Below are 18,820 nucleotides of genomic sequence, written 5' to 3'. Positions count from 1 at the left end.
CTCCACTTTAATGTGATTTTTAGTCTTGTTTTGAGAGGTTTTTAGCAGCGGCGATGCAGCTCTGGGCTGGTAGGTCAATGAGCAAGTCTAAAATTCTTATTTTTCTCCTTTTTCCAACAGAGTGTGAGCACCTGATCAGGAGAATGTTGGTCCTGGACCCATCCAAACGTTTGAGCATTGCTCAGATCAAGGAGCACAAGTGGATGCTGGTGGAAGTTCCTGCCCAGAGGCCAATCCTGTACCCAGCAGGAGAGGAGAACGAGCCCTCCCTGGGGGAGTACAACGAGCAGGTGCTGAGGCTGATGCACAGCCTGGGCATAGACCAGCAGAAAACCGTGGAGGTAAAACTCAGATGGGGGTAAAACACACTGAAATGGGGGTAAAACACTTCAAATGGGGGTAAAACATAATGAAATTGGGGTATAGCACGCTGAAATGGGGGTACAACACACTGAAATGGGGGTACAACACACTGAAATGGGGGTAAAGCATGCTGAAATTGGGGTAAAACACCTCAAATGGGGGTAAAACGTAATGAAATTGGGGTACAACACACTTAAATGGGGGTAAAGCACACTGAAATTGGGGTAAAACACACTGAAATGGGGGTAAAACATACTGAAATGGGGGTACAATGCACTGAAATGGGGGTACAACACACTGAAATGGGGGTGAAACACACTGAAATTGGGGTAAAACACCTCAAATAGGGGTAAAACATGCTGAAATGGGTGTACAACACACTGAAATTGGGGTAAAACATAATGAAATTGGGGTACAACACACTGAAATGGGGGTAAAGCATGCTGAAATTGGGGTAAAACACCTCAAATAGGGGTAAAACATGCTGAAATGGGTGTACAACACACTGAAATTGGGGTAAAACACACTGAAATGGGGGTAAAACATACTGAAATGGGGGTACAATGCACTGAAATGGGGGTACAACACACTGAAATGGGGGTAAAACACCTCAAATGGGAGTAAAACATAATGAAATGGGGGTGCAACACACTGAAATGGGGGTAAAACACCTCAAATGGGAGTAAAACATAATGAAATGGGGGTGCAACACACTGAAATGGGGGTAAAACACCTCAAATGGGAGTAAAACATAATGAAATGGGGGTGCAACACACTGAAATGGGGGTAAAACACCTCAAATGGGAGTAAAACATAATGAAATGGGGGTGCAACACACTGAAATGGGGGTAAAACACCTCAAATGGGAGTAAAACATAATGAAATGGGGGTGCAACACACTGAAATGGGGGTAAAACACCTCAAATGGGAGTAAAACATAATGAAATGGGGGTGCAACACACTGAAATGGGGGTAAAACACCTCAAATGGGAGTAAAACATAATGAAATGGGGGTGCAACACACTGAAATGGGGGTAAAACACCTCAAATGGGAGTAAAACATAATGAAATGGGGGTGCAACACACTGAAATGGGGGTAAAACACCTCAAATGGGAGTAAAACATAATGAAATGGGGGTGCAACACACTGAAATGGGGGTAAAACACCTCAAATGGGAGTAAAACATAATGAAATGGGGGTGCAACACACTGAAATGGGGGTAAAACACCTCAAATGGGAGTAAAACATAATGAAATGGGGGTGCAACACACTGAAATGGGGGTAAAACACCTCAAATGGGAGTAAAACATAATGAAATGGGGGTGCAACACACTGAAATGGGGGTAAAACACCTCAAATGGGAGTAAAACATAATGAAATGGGGGTGCAACACACTGAAATGGGGGTAAAACACCTCAAATGGGAGTAAAACATAATGAAATGGGGGTGCAACACACTGAAATGGGGGTAAAACACCTCAAATGGGAGTAAAACATAATGAAATGGGGGTGCAACACACTGAAATGGGGGTAAAACACCTCAAATGGGAGTAAAACATAATGAAATGGGGGTGCAACACACTGAAATGGGGGTAAAACACCTCAAATGGGAGTAAAACATAATGAAATGGGGGTGCAACACACTGAAATGGGGGTAAAACACCTCAAATGGGAGTAAAACATAATGAAATGGGGGTGCAACACACTGAAATGGGGGTAAAACACCTCAAATGGGAGTAAAACATAATGAAATGGGGGTGCAACACACTGAAATGGGGGTAAAACACCTCAAATGGGAGTAAAACATAATGAAATGGGGGTGCAACACACTGAAATGGGGGTAAAACACCTCAAATGGGAGTAAAACATAATGAAATGGGGGTGCAACACACTGAAATGGGGGTAAAACACCTCAAATGGGAGTAAAACATAATGAAATGGGGGTGCAACACACTGAAATGGGGGTAAAACACCTCAAATGGGAGTAAAACATAATGAAATGGGGGTGCAACACACTGAAATGGGGGTAAAACACCTCAAATGGGAGTAAAACATAATGAAATGGGGGTGCAACACACTGAAATGGGGGTAAAACACCTCAAATGGGAGTAAAACATAATGAAATGGGGGTGCAACACACTGAAATGGGGGTAAAACACCTCAAATGGGAGTAAAACATAATGAAATGGGGGTGCAACACACTGAAATGGGGGTAAAACACCTCAAATGGGAGTAAAACATAATGAAATGGGGGTGCAACACACTGAAATGGGGGTAAAACACCTCAAATGGGAGTAAAACATAATGAAATGGGGGTGCAACACACTGAAATGGGGGTAAAACACCTCAAATGGGAGTAAAACATAATGAAATGGGGGTGCAACACACTGAAATGGGGGTAAAACACCTCAAATGGGAGTAAAACATAATGAAATGGGGGTGCAACACACTGAAATGGGGGTAAAACACCTCAAATGGGAGTAAAACATAATGAAATGGGGGTGCAACACACTGAAATGGGGGTAAAACACCTCAAATGGGAGTAAAACATAATGAAATGGGGGTGCAACACACTGAAATGGGGGTAAAACACCTCAAATGGGAGTAAAACATAATGAAATGGGGGTGCAACACACTGAAATGGGGGTAAAACACCTCAAATGGGAGTAAAACATAATGAAATGGGGGTGCAACACACTGAAATGGGGGTAAAACACCTCAAATGGGAGTAAAACATAATGAAATGGGGGTGCAACACACTGAAATGGGGGTAAAACACCTCAAATGGGAGTAAAACATAATGAAATGGGGGTGCAACACACTGAAATGGGGGTAAAACACCTCAAATGGGAGTAAAACATAATGAAATGGGGGTGCAACACACTGAAATGGGGGTAAAACACCTCAAATGGGAGTAAAACATAATGAAATGGGGGTGCAACACACTGAAATGGGGGTAAAACACCTCAAATGGGAGTAAAACATAATGAAATGGGGGTGCAACACACTGAAATGGGGGTAAAACACCTCAAATGGGAGTAAAACATAATGAAATGGGGGTGCAACACACTGAAATGGGGGTAAAACACCTCAAATGGGAGTAAAACATAATGAAATGGGGGTGCAACACACTGAAATGGGGGTAAAACACCTCAAATGGGAGTAAAACATAATGAAATGGGGGTGCAACACACTGAAATGGGGGTAAAACACCTCAAATGGGAGTAAAACATAATGAAATGGGGGTGCAACACACTGAAATGGGGGTAAAACACCTCAAATGGGAGTAAAACATAATGAAATGGGGGTGCAACACACTGAAATGGGGGTAAAACACCTCAAATGGGAGTAAAACATAATGAAATGGGGGTGCAACACACTGAAATGGGGGTAAAACACCTCAAATGGGAGTAAAACATAATGAAATGGGGGTGCAACACACTGAAATGGGGGTAAAACACCTCAAATGGGAGTAAAACATAATGAAATGGGGGTGCAACACACTGAAATGGGGGTAAAACACCTCAAATGGGAGTAAAACATAATGAAATGGGGGTGCAACACACTGAAATGGGGGTAAAACACCTCAAATGGGAGTAAAACATAATGAAATGGGGGTGCAACACACTGAAATGGGGGTAAAACACCTCAAATGGGAGTAAAACATAATGAAATGGGGGTGCAACACACTGAAATGGGGGTAAAACACCTCAAATGGGAGTAAAACATAATGAAATGGGGGTGCAACACACTGAAATGGGGGTAAAACACCTCAAATGGGAGTAAAACATAATGAAATGGGGGTGCAACACACTGAAATGGGGGTAAAACACCTCAAATGGGAGTAAAACATAATGAAATGGGGGTGCAACACACTGAAATGGGGGTAAAACACCTCAAATGGGAGTAAAACATAATGAAATGGGGGTGCAACACACTGAAATGGGGGTAAAACACCTCAAATGGGAGTAAAACATAATGAAATGGGGGTGCAACACACTGAAATGGGGGTAAAACACCTCAAATGGGAGTAAAACAACTCAAATGGGGGTAAAGCACACTGGAGTGGGTGTAAAGCACACTGAAATGGGAGTAAAGCACACTGAAATTGGGGCAAAACACCTCAAATTGGGGTAAAACATGCTGAAATGGGGGTAAAGCACACTGAAATGGGGGTAAAACACCTGAAATGGGGGTAAAAACCTTCAAACTGGGGATAAAGCACACTGAAATGGGGTAAAACACACTGAAATGGGGTTGGATAAATCATTAACCTGGCAGCTGGAGAGAGACCAATGGGAATTAGGAAGTAAATTCGTTTTGAGGTTTTAAGAGGGTGGCAAATGAGAATCAAAGCAAATTCTGAGCTTTTAAGAGGGTGGGAAAGGAGAATCAAGGAGGGGCAGGAAGGCAGAGAGCAGCTGAGGTGTCTGCCCTATCCCAGACATAAATTCCAGCATTCCTGGGGGGCTGACATGGTGATTTCCTCTAGGATGGGAGCTCTGTGAGTGTCCCATCCACCTGGGAGCTCAGCACAACCTAGCATTGATGTTTTTCTGTCCCTGCCACTCTGCTTTGAGCCCTTCTCAGCTCAGAGCAGCGTTTCCCTTCCCTGCTACCTCCTAAACCCACCCAAATCCCCTCATTTTCTGGCAGAACACAAAAAACCAGCCCCCATCTGGCTGCTCCCACACTGGCTGTGCTCTTAGGAGCTCTCAGAGAAACCATCACACCTGAGATAGCCCAGCTACCCCAAACAGCATCAGACCAGCAGGATGGCTTCTGAGGCAGCGTTGGAGACAGAAAAAGGTTTAATAAAAGGCAAAATAGCAAAGCTCTTACAGAGAAGAACCAAGCCAGAGGCATGAGGTCCTTACTCCTACTAAAACACCCCACAAAAGTTGATTATTTCCCCAAAAGTGATTATTTCCCTTGTTCTTTTCTAGTGAATTACGTAGGGTGGACCTCTTGGCCTCTGTCCAGTTGGCAGCCCCAGGTGTGAGGAGAAGCCCCAAAGGTCCCATGAGGTGTCTTTGTACCAAACTGGGTAAATTTGGTACAATTTGGACCTCTTGGCCTCTGTCCAGTTGGCAGCCCCAGGTGTGAGGAGAAGCCCCAAAGGTCCCATGAGGTGTCTTCGGGACAGAAACTTCTGGGCTTTTTGCCTCTTTAAGCAGTGAGAGAGCAATTTGGTCACTCCCTCAACAGGGTGCACGTTTATTTTCTTTTGCAGTCCCTGCAGAACAAGAGCTACAACCACTTTGCTGCCATCTATTACCTGCTGGTGGAGAGGCTGAAGTCTCACCGGAGCAGCTTCCCCGTGGAGCAGCGCGTGGACGCGCGCCAGCGCCGGCCCAGCACCATCGCCGAGCAGACTGTGGCCAAGGTCAGCTCCCTGCTCTGCCCTGGGCTCCTCCCTCTGCCTCATTCCCTTCCAAAATCCTTTCTTTCCCACCTGTAATCCCTCACTGCTTGGTGGTGTTTCATCCTGACGCTTAAAATGCCAGCTCAGCACCATCACCGAGCAGACCGCAGCCATGGTCAGCTCCCTGCTCAGCTCTGGGCTGCTCTGCCTCATTCCTCTGCCTCATTCCTCTGCCTCATTCCCTTCCAAAACCCTTCCTTTCCCACCTGTAATCCCTCACTGCTTGGTGGTGTTTCATCCTGAAGCTTAAAATGCCAAGTCAGCACCATCACCGAGCAGATCGTGGCCAAGGTCAGTTCCCTCCTCAGCCCTGGGCTGCTCTGCCTCATTCCTCTGCCTCATTCCCCTCCAAAATCCCTCCTTTCCCACCTGTAATCCCTCACTGCTTGGTGGTGTTTCACCCTGACCCTTTAAAATGCAAATATTGGGTTTGCTTTTAGCTGCTCAGTCTCCTGGTGGTGCCTTGGGAAGGCTGACCTGGAAGATGATGCCCTTGGGGATATTTGGTTGATATTTGAGGTGAAACTCAGCTTCAGTTGCAAAAACACAGGTCCAGGAACAGCGTGGCAGTGATTAAACCCAGGTTTAAGCTTGGTTCTTGTGATAGAAAGTCACAGTGCCACAGAGAAAATTATAAATTTCAAGATGTATTCATGATCCATTTTAAGATGTATTCATGGTCAATTTTAAGATGTATTAAAAGCAGGATGAACAAGGAGGAATAAAACACCTCTGGGAGGGGGTTCCTTGTACTGAATTCCTGCATTTTAGAGCCACATTCCCACTTTTTTCTTCAGTTGCAGCCTCCCAGTTGTCCCAAGGATAATTTGTTTTCACACATGGTGGCACCACAGCTCCTGGCTGAGGGTGATTGTTTCCTTTTGGCCAGTGCTGTGAATGCTGCACTCCAGGAAATAAAGGTTCAAAACCAGGGGAAAATATCCCTGTTCTCCTAATCTTCAGGAAATTTCCAAAAAAAGTCATTGAAACCTTCCTGAGCCTCCTGGTAGCAGTCAGGGGGTTTGTACTCCATAAAAAAAAAGGAATTTTAGAGCACCAGAAAGCCCCAAACTCTTATCTGTGCTGCTGGGAATAAGTCAGCTTCAATAAGTACTGAGCTTAATGCCATTTGGGGTTGGCCTGGATGTTTTGGGGGTTGTAATGTTATTTTTTTTTCCAAGTTTAAAGGCTAAGAATGTTCTTCATCCTGAACCAAGAAATAAATCTTGCACTTCTGCTTTGGCACTGGGCTGCACATTGTTTCATCCGTGACTTTGGATGTTGCTCCCCACCTAAAACTCTTCCAGTTTTGAGTTCCTCAGTTCTGTTTTTCAGGCCCAAGCTGTGGTGCCCTCGGTGAACCTGCATTCCCAAAATCCAAGGCTGCTGCAGTCTCCAGGGCTCCCCTCAGCCTCAGGAGCAGAAACCTTTTCCTTCCCTCCCTCCAGCTGCCAGGGAGAGGCAGCTTTCATGGAGGAGGAAAGGGTTGAGACACCAAAGGTACAGCTTAAAATCACTTTATTATTTGTTCGTTTTGGTTTTTTGTCCAGGAATTCCAGCTAAAAAATATTGTTGTCTTTTAAAAGCACAGCAGTGCTTCCTGAAATTTAAGTATTTAAGCATCAAGAGCTGTAGGTATTCCAAATTTCTCTTTCCCTGGGACTCCCCACAGCTGTGTCTTTTTCCATCATTCTTCTGCCTCCTGTTCTTTGCTTCATTCCATTCTCACCACACTGCTTTTGGAAAGGGGAAAAAAAAGCCCTAAAAAAACTCCTAAAAAAACCCAAACAAGGGTTTCCTTCCCTTGTTCTTCTAAAATGTATTTTCAAGAGCTCTAAAGACTCCTCCTTCTTACACAAAGGGGTCCTGGGTGCAGCTGAAGTGTCCCAAAGGAGCTCCAGCCTGATCTGGAGTCAGCAATTAGAAAGGGGAAATAGCTTAAAATAATTACATTTATGAAGTATGTGACTCTCATAAAACTGCTGTTGTTTTCTCTCATGTTGCACCACGTTATAACTTGAATTTCAGCATATTTATCCTGCCTGGTGCCAGCTGGGGTTTGATTTCCTGCCTGCCAGTTTGAAGGGTTTATTGCTCCCTTGGTTTGTTCCCAGCACCAAGAGTGTGGCCCTGGTTCTCAGCTCTGGCTCCTTGTGTGGTCTGTGGCAGCTGGAAAGCACAAATCAGTTCAAAAGCACTTCAAAATTAACATTTCAAGCTTTATTTTGCATCCCCCTTTTGCTTTATAGCTGCACTTTGGCCAGGGTAGGTGACAGCAGCGAGGTGTCAGGGCTGAACTCACTTGGGAATATTCTTAATTTTTGTAGGACTTGAGCACTAAAGATTTCCAGGCTCTGATCCCTGGAAAAACTGCAGGGAGCCAGCGTGGGGTGGGTTCTGCTCTTCCTTTCTGCCACATCAGTGCCAGGCATTTGAGTGGAGAAGTCCCAGATGGGAAGGAAAGTGTTCAAAAAATGAAATTTAGAGGTAAAATCCACTCAATCAAAACAGAGGCAGCAGAGCCAGAGTTGTCCCGTGCAGGAATCATCATTTTCCTGCTGTTTAAATTATTTATAGCTGTTTCTTGATATTTTCCTACCATATAGTTCTGCCTCAAGACCATTTGTTGAGAGCTGCTGTCCATGCTGTGAAACCTCTTTTCCAAACACTGCTCCTTTTCAAAATAGCAAAGGACTTGGAGGAGAATTCAGGAATGGCTCACAAAAAATGGCTTTACATAAAATCAGCTGCAGCAGTGCCAGGTTTTGTGGTAAAGGATTGTGGTTTTTCCATCCATATTTTACCCAGTGTGATCCTATTTGTGCAGCAGGACAGTAATTACAGGACAGAGCCTCCAAAAGCTTCAGGACATGGAAATATTTATAAATAAATCTATAAATAATATTAATATAAATAAATATAATAAAATAATTGAATGCTTAAAATAGATAGAATAATAAATAATGAAGTCATAAAGTAAAATAAAAATAAAATCTTTTTTTTTGCCTAAAACCCATATAATTTCATGTGGCAAAAAATTAGTTAAGGATCCGTGGCAAGCTGGCTTGGAGAATAAAACCAGAATTAAAATCCTAGGAGCAGTTTAGGTTGGGGAGGTGCCTCTAAAAGTCTGATTCAAAGCTGGGGGAGGCTGCTCAGGGCTTTATCAGGCTGGGTAAATCCAAGGAGGGAGATTCCACAGCTTCTCCAGGCAACCTGTGTTTGCAGGGGAACAACATTAATCAAGTGGAGTTGTGCTGGAAAAAGGTGCATTTATGGAGTTATTCCTGAGCACAGCCCTGCAAGGATGAAATGCAAGGCTGGGTTTTTCCTGGTGTTTATCTGAGCGTGATAAATGAGCACAGTAGGTATAGGAAGGGGGAACAGCAGTATTGCACATTCCATAAATGTTTTATACTTGTGACTGAGCTGGCAAAGTTTTTAATAACTCAAAAGAAAACCCCAAAAAAAAAACCCAAGAAATCAGCCCTGGAGAGCACAGAACCGTGGGAATAAGAATATTTAGTTTTAGGGAATTGAGTGTTAAGGGAATGTAAATAGGAAATGAAGAATTGTACATGACAAGCCTTACGGAACTCTGCTGAGTTAAAGATCCCAGCTGCCTCAGGGCAGGGAGTTCCTGCTTTTGGGGTGATTATTTGGGCATGGGACAGAGCTGGGCACAAACAGAGCTGGGCACAGAACAGAGCTGGGCAAAAAACAAAGATGGGCACAGAAAAAAGGTGGGCACAGAAAAAAGGTGGGCACAAATGAGAGCTGGGCCCAAACAAAGGTGGGCACAAACAGAGCTGGGCCTAAACCAAAGCTGGCCACAAACTAAGCTGGGCACAAACAGAGCTGGGCACAGAAAAAAGGTGGTAACGATACAAAGCTGGGCACAAACCAAAGCTGGGCCCAAACAGAGCTGGGCACAAACAGAGCTGGGCACAGAAGAAAGGTGGGCACAATACAAAGCTGGGCCCAAACAAAGCTGGGCACAAACAGAGCTGGGCACAAACCAAAGCTGGGCCCAAACAGAGCTGGGCCCAAACAAAGCTGGGCACAAACAAAAGGTGGGCACAATACAAAGCTGGGCCCAAACAAAGCTGGGCACAAACAGAGCTGGGCACAGAAGAAAGGTGGGCACAAACAAAGGTGGGCACAAACAAAGGTGGGCACAAACAGAGCTGGGCCCAAACCACAGCTGGGCCCAAACAAAGCTGGGCACAAACCAAAGCTGGGCCCAAACAGAGCTGGCACAAACAAAGCTGGGCACAAACAGAGCTGGGCACAAACCAAAGCTGGGCCCAAACAGAGCTGGCACAAACAAAGCTGGGCACAAACAGAGCTGGCACAAACAGAGCTGGGCACAAACAAAGCTGGGCACAAGCAAAGCTGGGCACAAACAGAGCTGGGCACAAGCAAAGCTGGCACAAACAAACTGTCCCTGTGCCCCCAGGTGAACGGCTGCCTGCTGGACCCCGTGCCCCCCGTGGTGATGAGGAAGGGGTGCCAGTCGCTGCCCTCCAGCATGATGGAAACCTGCATCGACGAAGGGATCGAGACGGAAGGAGAGGCGGAGGAGGACCCCGCGCAGGCCTTCGCGGCCCTGCAGGCAGCGCGAGGCGGCAAGAGGCGGCACACCCTGGCTGAGGTCACCAACCAGCTGGTGATGGTGCCAGGCACAGGTACAGAGCCCAGCTCCAAGCTCATTGTCTGCCTCAGCACGCAGCCCGATCAGCTGGGGATGGAAGACATGGGCGTTTATGAGTGACGAGTACAAGACGGTTTCTCTTTGCTGGAAAGGACAAAGGGAAAAAACCTCAAAATACCTCAAAATCTGCTGTTGAGACAGTATAAAATCAGAGCAGCAAATTTACAGGTGATCAAACTCATGCCACAACCCCAAAAGCTACTGGGAAATCTGGCAAAATTGGCTACTTTTTCAACTGAATGTCCCCAAATAATTCATCCCTAAAGATGAGCTGGCAGAGACCAGTGGGGAAATGAAACCCTCTGGACTCCAGCAGCAGTGAGGTGACCAAGCCTTTCAGGCTACAGTTTTGTCAGGGTTAAAAAAACCCCTAAACACTTTCCAGACAAGCCAGTGAGCATCTGCAGAGTGTCTGGCTGCTGCAAGATACTGCAAAAACCCAGCAGCAAATCCCCATTATTGGACTGCAAGTTCCACTTGACAATTCCTTTGTCAAAATTGATTTCTTTGGCTGTTCACTCTAAGATAGCCACTGCTGGCAGGAGTAGCTTGAGTCAGTGGTGCTGATTCTCACTTTTATCCTGGTTTTTGGGTTTTTTTTTGTCCCAGGGAAGGTCTATTCCTTGGATGAGAACTCCTCCCTGGGCAGCATCGACTCGGAGTACGACATGGGCTCCATGCAGAGGGATCTCAAATTCCTGGGAGAGACCCCTTCCCTGAAGGAGATGGTGCTGAGCAGCCAGCACGCCCCACGGGTGCCCTCCCCATTCCTGGGGCTCAGGCCTGCCAACCCGGCCATGCAGGCCCTGAGCTCCCAAAAACGAGAGGCTCACAACCGCTCCCCCGTCAGCTTCCGCGAGGGCCGCAGGGCCTCCGACACCTCCCTCACCCAAGGTAACTCCTCTGCAGAGCAGCTGCTCTGTTCAGTAGCCATCATCTCTTTTAATATTCTGGTTTAATGGCAGTGACAGCCTGGCACAGCGGGAAGTGCCCTCCGTGCTCGGCTGTGGCTCGGTTTGTCGCTCGGCTGATCGGTGCTAAACAGAAAATCGGATTTTTCTCACAAGGGGTTTTTGCTCATCTCTTCTCCTCTCCAGGAATTGTAGCATTTAGGCAGCACCTCCAGAACCTGGCACGAACCAAAGGAATCCTGGAGCTGAACAAAGTCCAGCTGCTCTATGAACAAATGGGATCAGAGGAAGAGCCCTCCCTGACGTCAGCTGCCACCCAGCTGCAGGACCTCGTTAACAGCCCTGCACAGGTAATTAAAGCAGAAATCGAGCTCCATCTTAATGCTGTGGGATAGATCAGGAGAGGATGAGGTGGTGTGGAGATCTGGGAACAGCTAATTGACAGATTAAATGTCCTATTCTCCTTTCTGCCTTCCCAGAGTGGAGAATTTGCAGCCTTTGCCCATCCTTGTGTCAGTGAGGGGCTCTGCCAGCTTTCCAAACCCAACAGTCACTGCTTTCACTCTGAAGGGTGTTTGGGATTTAGCAAAGGCCAGTGACACCTTTTCTTGGTGGAGGTACAATTGCAAGAAGCAGATTGCAATTACACACAAATTGATTTGCAGAGTGAATTTTAAAGAGATCCCAGTGAGTTTTTTTGAGTGGAACAGGAACCACAGAATCTCTGGCAGGGAAAACCCTTAAAGCAAGGGTTAAGGGAGCCTTTTCTGCCCATGCAGCTTGTTCCTCTTCCCCCTGCAGGAGGAAGGCTCCCAGCAGCAGCAGCAGCAGGAGGCTCCAGCTGCTTTCCCCAGTGGTGCACAGACCCCACTGCTGTCCCGAAGGCAGAGCCTGGAGACTCAGTACCTGAAACACCGGCTGCAGGTACCCCTTCCCTTCCCTTCCCTTCCCTTCCCTTCCCTTCCCTTCCCAGCAGCTGAACTGGGAGCTGCTCCGTGTTTTTGTGGTGTCAGGCACTGACCCTAATGATGCAAAAAGTGCATTCTTGCTGTTTTCCTCCCCAGCCTGGCAGTGTTTAGTAACTGCTGCTGAATACAGATTATTGCTGTAACATCCCAAAAAGGTTCTGCATCAGCACCTGAGGAGCCACTTCTTAACCCCCTGGGCCTTCCTCTTCCACACTCCCTTCATTTCAAACCCATTTTCATATACCTTTAGATCATAAAAAACTGGTTTTTCCCTAGTTTTCCAGCTTGTAGTTTCTTCCACTTGGGAAAAAAGCTTTCCATGGATTTTTATGGCATAATCTCTCCTGCAAAAACATTGCCTAAGGGTTAGAAGCCAATGGGCAGCATTATGGGTTTAGAGAGTGGCTCTGTGGACAGCTGGGCAGTTACAGGGGTATAAAATCTTTCTGCTGCTTTCTGGACTCATTCATTAAATCAAAAGCCATCTAAAGCAGCTCTGCTTTCCCTGCAGAAGCCCACTCTGCTCTCCAAAGCTCCCAACACTTGCCAGCTCTACTGCAAAGAACTGCCCCGGAGTCTGGAACAGCAGCTCCAGGAGCACAGGTGAGAATCCCCCAAATTATGCAGAAAAATTACTCTCAAGAGCAATAAAAGAACTGGAACTCTCTTTGTCCATTTAGAAATTATCTGAAAAAGCAAAGTTTCACTTCAAAGCTTATTTTAAAAGCAAAACTTCTTTTAAAAGCAAGAACAAGTCTTTCCATGTGTTTACCAATTTCTCTGCCTGATCCTCATCTCCCAAATTCCCCAGAGCAGTGAACAGCAGGCTTTAAAATACAAACACAGTGCATCTCATTCGTAACAAAGTGAATTAAACAATGCATGGGGTTAGCTTAAAAATTTGATAGCGTGCTCAGAGGAGATGTGTGATAACACTGAAAAGGGTAACTTCGATGTGTGTAAAAGTCAACGAGCAGGCTTGCCCGGGGATTTGGAGCTGTGTGAGCTGCCCAAATGACCAAAATAACTGTTTTTTTTCTGTCCTGGCTGCAGGCTGCACCAGAAGAGGCTGTTCCTGCAGAAGCAGTCCCAGCTGCAGGCCTACTTTAACCAGATGCAGATAGCAGAGAGCTCGTACCCCCGGGCCAGCCCGCTGCCCCTGCCCTGCCCGGAGGAGCTGCAGCCCCAGCAGCAGCAGCAGCAGCAGCCCCAGCAGCAGCAGCAGCAGCAGCAGCCAGCCCAGTTCAGCCTGCAGCAGCCCCTGAGCCCCGTGCTGGAGCCTTCCTCGGGGCAGATGCATTTCGAGCCCTTCCTCAGGCAGTACCCCAAGGTGCAGCTGGAGCCGCCGCCCCCCAGCCCATCCCGGCTGTCCCCCCCGGGCCAGGGGCAGCCAGCACAGCCCCTCCCGTTCCCCTACCAGACTTGTGAGCTGCCTGCTGTCCCCTCTGCCGAGCAGTGCCACCTCTCCCAGAGCAGTGGAGCGTTGCCTGAGAGCCAGAGCAGCTCTGCAGAGGCACAGCCCGGCTACGACTCCCTGCCCCTGTCAGAACTGCCCGGACTCTTTGATTGTGAGATGATGGAGGCTGTGGATCCCCAGCACGGTGGTTATGTCCTGGTGAATTAGCACCCAGGGCATACTGGAAGGACAAAAGGAGAAGCATGTCAATTTTTGGTTGGTTTTTATTTTTTTTTCCCCACCGTTCCTACCCCCTCCCCACCCCCGTCGAAGTTTTTCGACCCTCGAATTGACAGGGGAACTGAAAATCCACCTGGCTGGAAGGAAAAAAAAAATAGCAGGAGGTGTTTGGCCCCAGTGGCAGGGGCTGGAGAACAGGGAGTGCAGCTTCATCCCACAAAGTCTGCGTAGAAGGAGGCAAAAAAGGTGAATTTCAGAGGAAGGAAATCGCCCCTTCTGAAAAAATTCGGGGAGTCTGTCAGCATTCATCCACCATCCACTCGGAGAGAGGAGAGTGAGTGCACACTTTTCGTACTTCTTGGCAATAAAAGCAATAGTTTTCACTGAAATTCAGGGTAGATTTGGGTCTGCGCTGATGGCAACTGAAATCCTCTGGAGAACAGGAGCACGAGGTGGAATTCAAGGGAAGTTGCACTTTGGTTGGGCTCCTGGTCTGGGATTACTCCGTGGCCAGCCCTGAGCGTCTCAGGCAGCCTCCACTTCCTCCTGCTGGCACCTAACCAGGATTTCCCAAGCCTGCCAAGGAGCTCTTCACTGTCTGCTGAAGGAATCTGGAGCAAGGGACACCTTGATTTTGTCAAAAGAAACCTGGGATTGTGTGGAGAGACCTCTGGGTGGGGATCGGAATTCTGGAGGATCAAGGATGAGCCAACAGAAGGTAAGAGAGCCATGAGAGAGAGAGCAAAAGCTGCAGGAAATGGCATTAAAAATACAATATCCACCTGGGTGGCTTTTGAAATCACCCCCTATTTCAGGAGGGCTCTGTCCTGGAGAAGTTCTGCTCGCTGGAAAGGATCCACCTGTCCCTGGGTTGCATTTTAAAAACAAACAAGCAAACAAAACTGTGTTTTGAATTTGCAGTATGTGTTGCTGGTGGTTTCTTGAGCTTTGTATATTTGGACAATTATTTAGGGTTTTAGAACTTTAAGGATAAAAAAAAACAATGAGCTTATAAAAAGTAAAAAAAACACCCCTGTGAAGTGATAGTGCTGTGCCTTTTTCAGTTCTTTATCAGCCTATATGCTTTTTTCTGAAGAAAGTAGACAATACCCCATTTATATCCCTGCTGTGGCCAAAGTCCCTTCAGAGCACACGTCCCACCATGTGGGACATGTTTTAACTTCCTTAGTGTTTGAATGGCTCGTGTATATAGGACACTGAAAGTATCACAGCAATATTTCAGCATCAATCTGTTGATGTCTCCACCATTTCAAGGAGATGCTCCAGCTCCAGCAGGAGCTGTGTCTCCAGAACTTTCCACTCATGAAATCCCAGTCACAGGAGGGGGGTGGCTCAGGGAGCTGCAGGAGGATGAGATCTCCAGTTTGGGGTTTGGCTCTGCCCCTCAAGTGTGGCCAGGCCAGCCCTTTCCTGAGCAAACATTAAGCACAATTGCAGCTTCATCAAAGCACAAAGAGCGGGAGGAACTGTGCTGATCACACCAGAGTTTGCTGGAAGGTTTGGTCTTTGATACTGCAAATCCCCAGGGCGGAGGGAGGTGAAAATCAGCGTTTACAGCAATAAGACCACATTAAAACATGGACTAGGAGGGGTTTAGCCACTGTGTGTGAAGGGAGAAGGGTTTAGCAGGTGACAGAAGGCACCCGGTCCGTGTGTGGGCAGGTGGAGACAATTCCTGTTCTCTGGAGCCTGCTCTGGCACTGGCCCAGTCCAAAAGTGCTCAGCTGCTACCTCTGCTAGCACAGGGATCCTCAAGGCAAAGGAGAGTTGGAGGAGCAGGATCACGAGGCAAAGATGGCCAGAAAGCTCTGCTTTAAAGGGCTGAGGGAAAAGGTTTTTGTTGGGAAGGAAATCTGTCTGACACGGTGGAACACAGACCCAGTGACACCTGAAGGGAAACAGCCTGACAAAAACTGCAGCAGAACAGAGCAGGAGCAGAGAGGAAACAGAGTCCTGTCCTTTCACTCCCCCTTCCCTACCCCACAGCACAACCCACACCTTCTGCAATGTGGAATCTGTCCAAGCACTCACAGACCTGGGCAGTGAAAGCTGCTTCCAGGACAGCCCCGCTGCTGCTCCAGGAGCTGGCTGGGTGCCAGAACAATAACCACTTCCTTCCCCATCCAGCTCCAGGATCCTGCACGTTTCAGGACTCAGAAGATAAAAATAATTCCCTTCTGGAGTTCTGCAATTCATTTATCAGGATGTGCCAACCAGTGTGAGCTCCTTGGAGCTTTGCAGTGCTGGGCAGGGGGAAGCTGCAGTATTTTTTAATGTAGTTTAGACTGACTCTTTCCCCTCAGCCAAAAGCATATTTAACATTTCATGTAATTTCCTTTAAGCCAATTAGGACTAAAAGGCTTCTGAAGCCTTCTCATACAGAGAGGATCCATTGGGCACCACTTCCTACTCCTTTGAAGTGGCTTTTTTGTTCCAATCTCTTCTGTTCTAACATTAGAGAACTGTGTACACTACTGTTAGAGTAATTATTAGCTTTATTATCTTGTACTACAGCCTCCTTTGAAGAGACTTTGGTGTGATGTATATGGGGTACAAATTTCATACGGAGAAAAGTGCAATATGTGTGTGTGTGGTATGTTCTTTAATGTATTTTTTTAAGGATTTAGAGGGTTTAGTCTCTGCTTTGGGATAAATGCACTAGTTTTGTGAGCTCCAGTTTGGCAAGTTCATCTGTAGTATTTACATGCAACTGATCTGCTGGACTCTGTAAAGCAGTTACAGTGTATTAATACAAAATAAAGAATATGTGCATTTCATTTTTTAAATTTCTAGTGAGCTAAAGCAGCGCCTGCCACTCTTGTCTTCATTAGGGTCAAGTTATTTTCTCTCTGAGGCACCAAAACAATTGATGTCTGCTGCAAACATTGGATTTTCTAGACTGAGGTTTGCTCCCCATGGTTCTGACACGCTTGGGATTGTTGGTTTGCTAAATATGAATTTGGAAAGACTGGAAAACTTGGTGCCACAGGATTGGCACAGCACTTTGCACTTTCTTTAATAGAAGGCTCGTTCAAAATTAATTAAAAGGAGAACAAAAAACAGTGGAGAGATCGTCAGCAGCTCTTGTTTTAACATCACCAGTGACATTCCTGTGACCCTCATGCTTCCTGCTGATACCACGGTGTGATGTTTGGAGATAAAATGCAAAAGTTTGTGGAGAACCTGTGGATTCTGTTCCCCCACCCCAAAACTGCTTTTAGGCAGTGACTCAGCCCCAAACATCCACCCCTGAGGTGGAAAACCCAACAGAGCTTTAAAACTGGGGCTGAACTCAGTGCAGGCAGCCCTGCTGCTGAGCTGGTTTGAAAAATCCAAATAGAGATTTAAAATTGTACCTGAATTCAGTGCACGCAGCCCTGCTGCTGAGATGGTTTGGAAAATCCAAGAGACACCTAAAATCATGTCTGAACTCTGTGCACAGAGCTCTGCTGCTGAGCAGGCTTGGGAAATCCAAGGAGAGACTTAAAATTGTACCTGAATTCAGTGCACGCAGCCCTGCTGCTGAGATGGTTTGGAAAATCCAAGAGACACCTAAAATCATGTCTGAACTCTGTGCACAGAGGTCTGCTGCTGAGCAGGCTTGGGAATTCCAAAAAGAGCCTTAAAATTGTGTCTGAATTCAGTGCACACAGCCCTGCTGCTGAGATGGTTTGAAAAATCCTAAAATTGAGGAATATGTCAGACTGGCTATAAAATTACAGCAGGAATTAATTCTCCTCTCCTCCCTTTCTCCCTCCAATGCTGGACAAAGTGCAGGACTGGAAAATGAGGCACAAATTCTGCAACCCTGACCCTGATGGGAACGTGGCCAAGCAGGTCACTGTGGGGAAAGAGCTGCAAGTTCAGCCAGCAGAGGGTTTTGCTGATTCAGGTGATTTTCTGATGGGAATATTGCATTGCAGGGGAGGTCAGATGGCAGAGAGCTCATGTGAAATGTGATGAAAAGAAACTTTTAATTGGATGGCTCCCATAGGGCATCAGCTGGGAATTTGAGGCAAACCCTCAAAGGGATAAGAATTGGGAAATGAATGGAGAAATAAGGGAAATGTTTCTGCCCCCAGTGCCTTGAGGATTCCATTGCTTGCACCTCGAGGTACAGAGAATAACTCAGTGCCACTGGCTGAGGTTTGCAAGGCTAAAGGAATAGGCTCTGTGTGGACTAAACCTGATATTCATCTGATTTTGGACAGGTTATCCTGATTCTCAGTGGTTAAAAATTAGCAGAACAAAAAGTTAATTGTGGAAGAGCCTGGACACGCAGGCAAACCAAGAAATTTGAGGTTAATCTGAGTGTAAAACCACAAGATTGAGTGGAAACTGAAACCAAGGAAGGAACATCCTCTAATTTAAAAGAAATGGCCCCTGATGAAAAATCATACCTGCAGCTCCAGCAGCAGAGAATTCCATCCAGTGCTGACAATTTAATAACCACAGAAAACCTGTGCCTGCTGTTAGAAACACCACAGATCTTTAAAAGGACAAGAGTTAACCCTGGGGGTGAAATAAGCAATGGGTGAGGGGTAAAGACTGAGAAACTGAAGCCTGGCAGCTCCAAAAGGCACATCCACAGCCCAGAATCCCCCCTGACCTCAGGATGACCAAGGGGACCCCAGCAGGGATGCCCTGAGGAATCATCCCAGCACAGGCAATCCCAAAAGGAGCACACACCCCCCATGGCAACACGCTCAGGAATGTGGGCACAAGGCTACAGCAGGTTTTATCCTCCTTTGATCTGATTTTTAAAGCTCTATCTGCCCGTTT

The 18,820-nt window shown here is 46.7% G+C and overlaps 1 protein-coding gene across 2 annotated transcripts in view; it reads left to right on the top strand.

The window, feature by feature from the left end:
• Nucleotides 1-17,100, top strand: part of SIK2 (salt inducible kinase 2) — a 40,681-nt gene extending 23,581 nt beyond the window's left edge. For both annotated transcript variants that reach the window (XM_041471406.1, XM_041471405.1), the window contains 9 exons: nt 121-341; nt 5,597-5,749; nt 7,124-7,288; nt 10,248-10,476; nt 11,112-11,396; nt 11,600-11,763; nt 12,215-12,337; nt 12,893-12,984; nt 13,435-17,100. In XM_041471406.1, coding sequence (XP_041327340.1) covers nt 121-341; nt 5,597-5,749; nt 7,124-7,288; nt 10,248-10,476; nt 11,112-11,396; nt 11,600-11,763; nt 12,215-12,337; nt 12,893-12,984; nt 13,435-14,005 — 2,003 coding nt within the window. In that variant the 3' untranslated portion in view covers nt 14,006-17,100. The remainder of the gene's footprint in view (nt 1-120; nt 342-5,596; nt 5,750-7,123; nt 7,289-10,247; nt 10,477-11,111; nt 11,397-11,599; nt 11,764-12,214; nt 12,338-12,892; nt 12,985-13,434) is intronic.
• The last annotated feature ends 1,720 nt before the right edge of the window (nt 17,101-18,820 follow it).

Source organism: Pyrgilauda ruficollis, unplaced genomic scaffold, assembly GCF_017590135.1.
Source record: "Pyrgilauda ruficollis isolate IOZ18807 unplaced genomic scaffold, ASM1759013v1 scaffold268, whole genome shotgun sequence".
In the NCBI taxonomy this organism is placed as follows: Eukaryota; Metazoa; Chordata; class Aves; order Passeriformes; family Passeridae; genus Pyrgilauda; species Pyrgilauda ruficollis.
The sequence above is the reverse complement of the archived record's forward strand: the minus strand, read 5'-3'. Positions and strand labels throughout refer to the sequence as shown.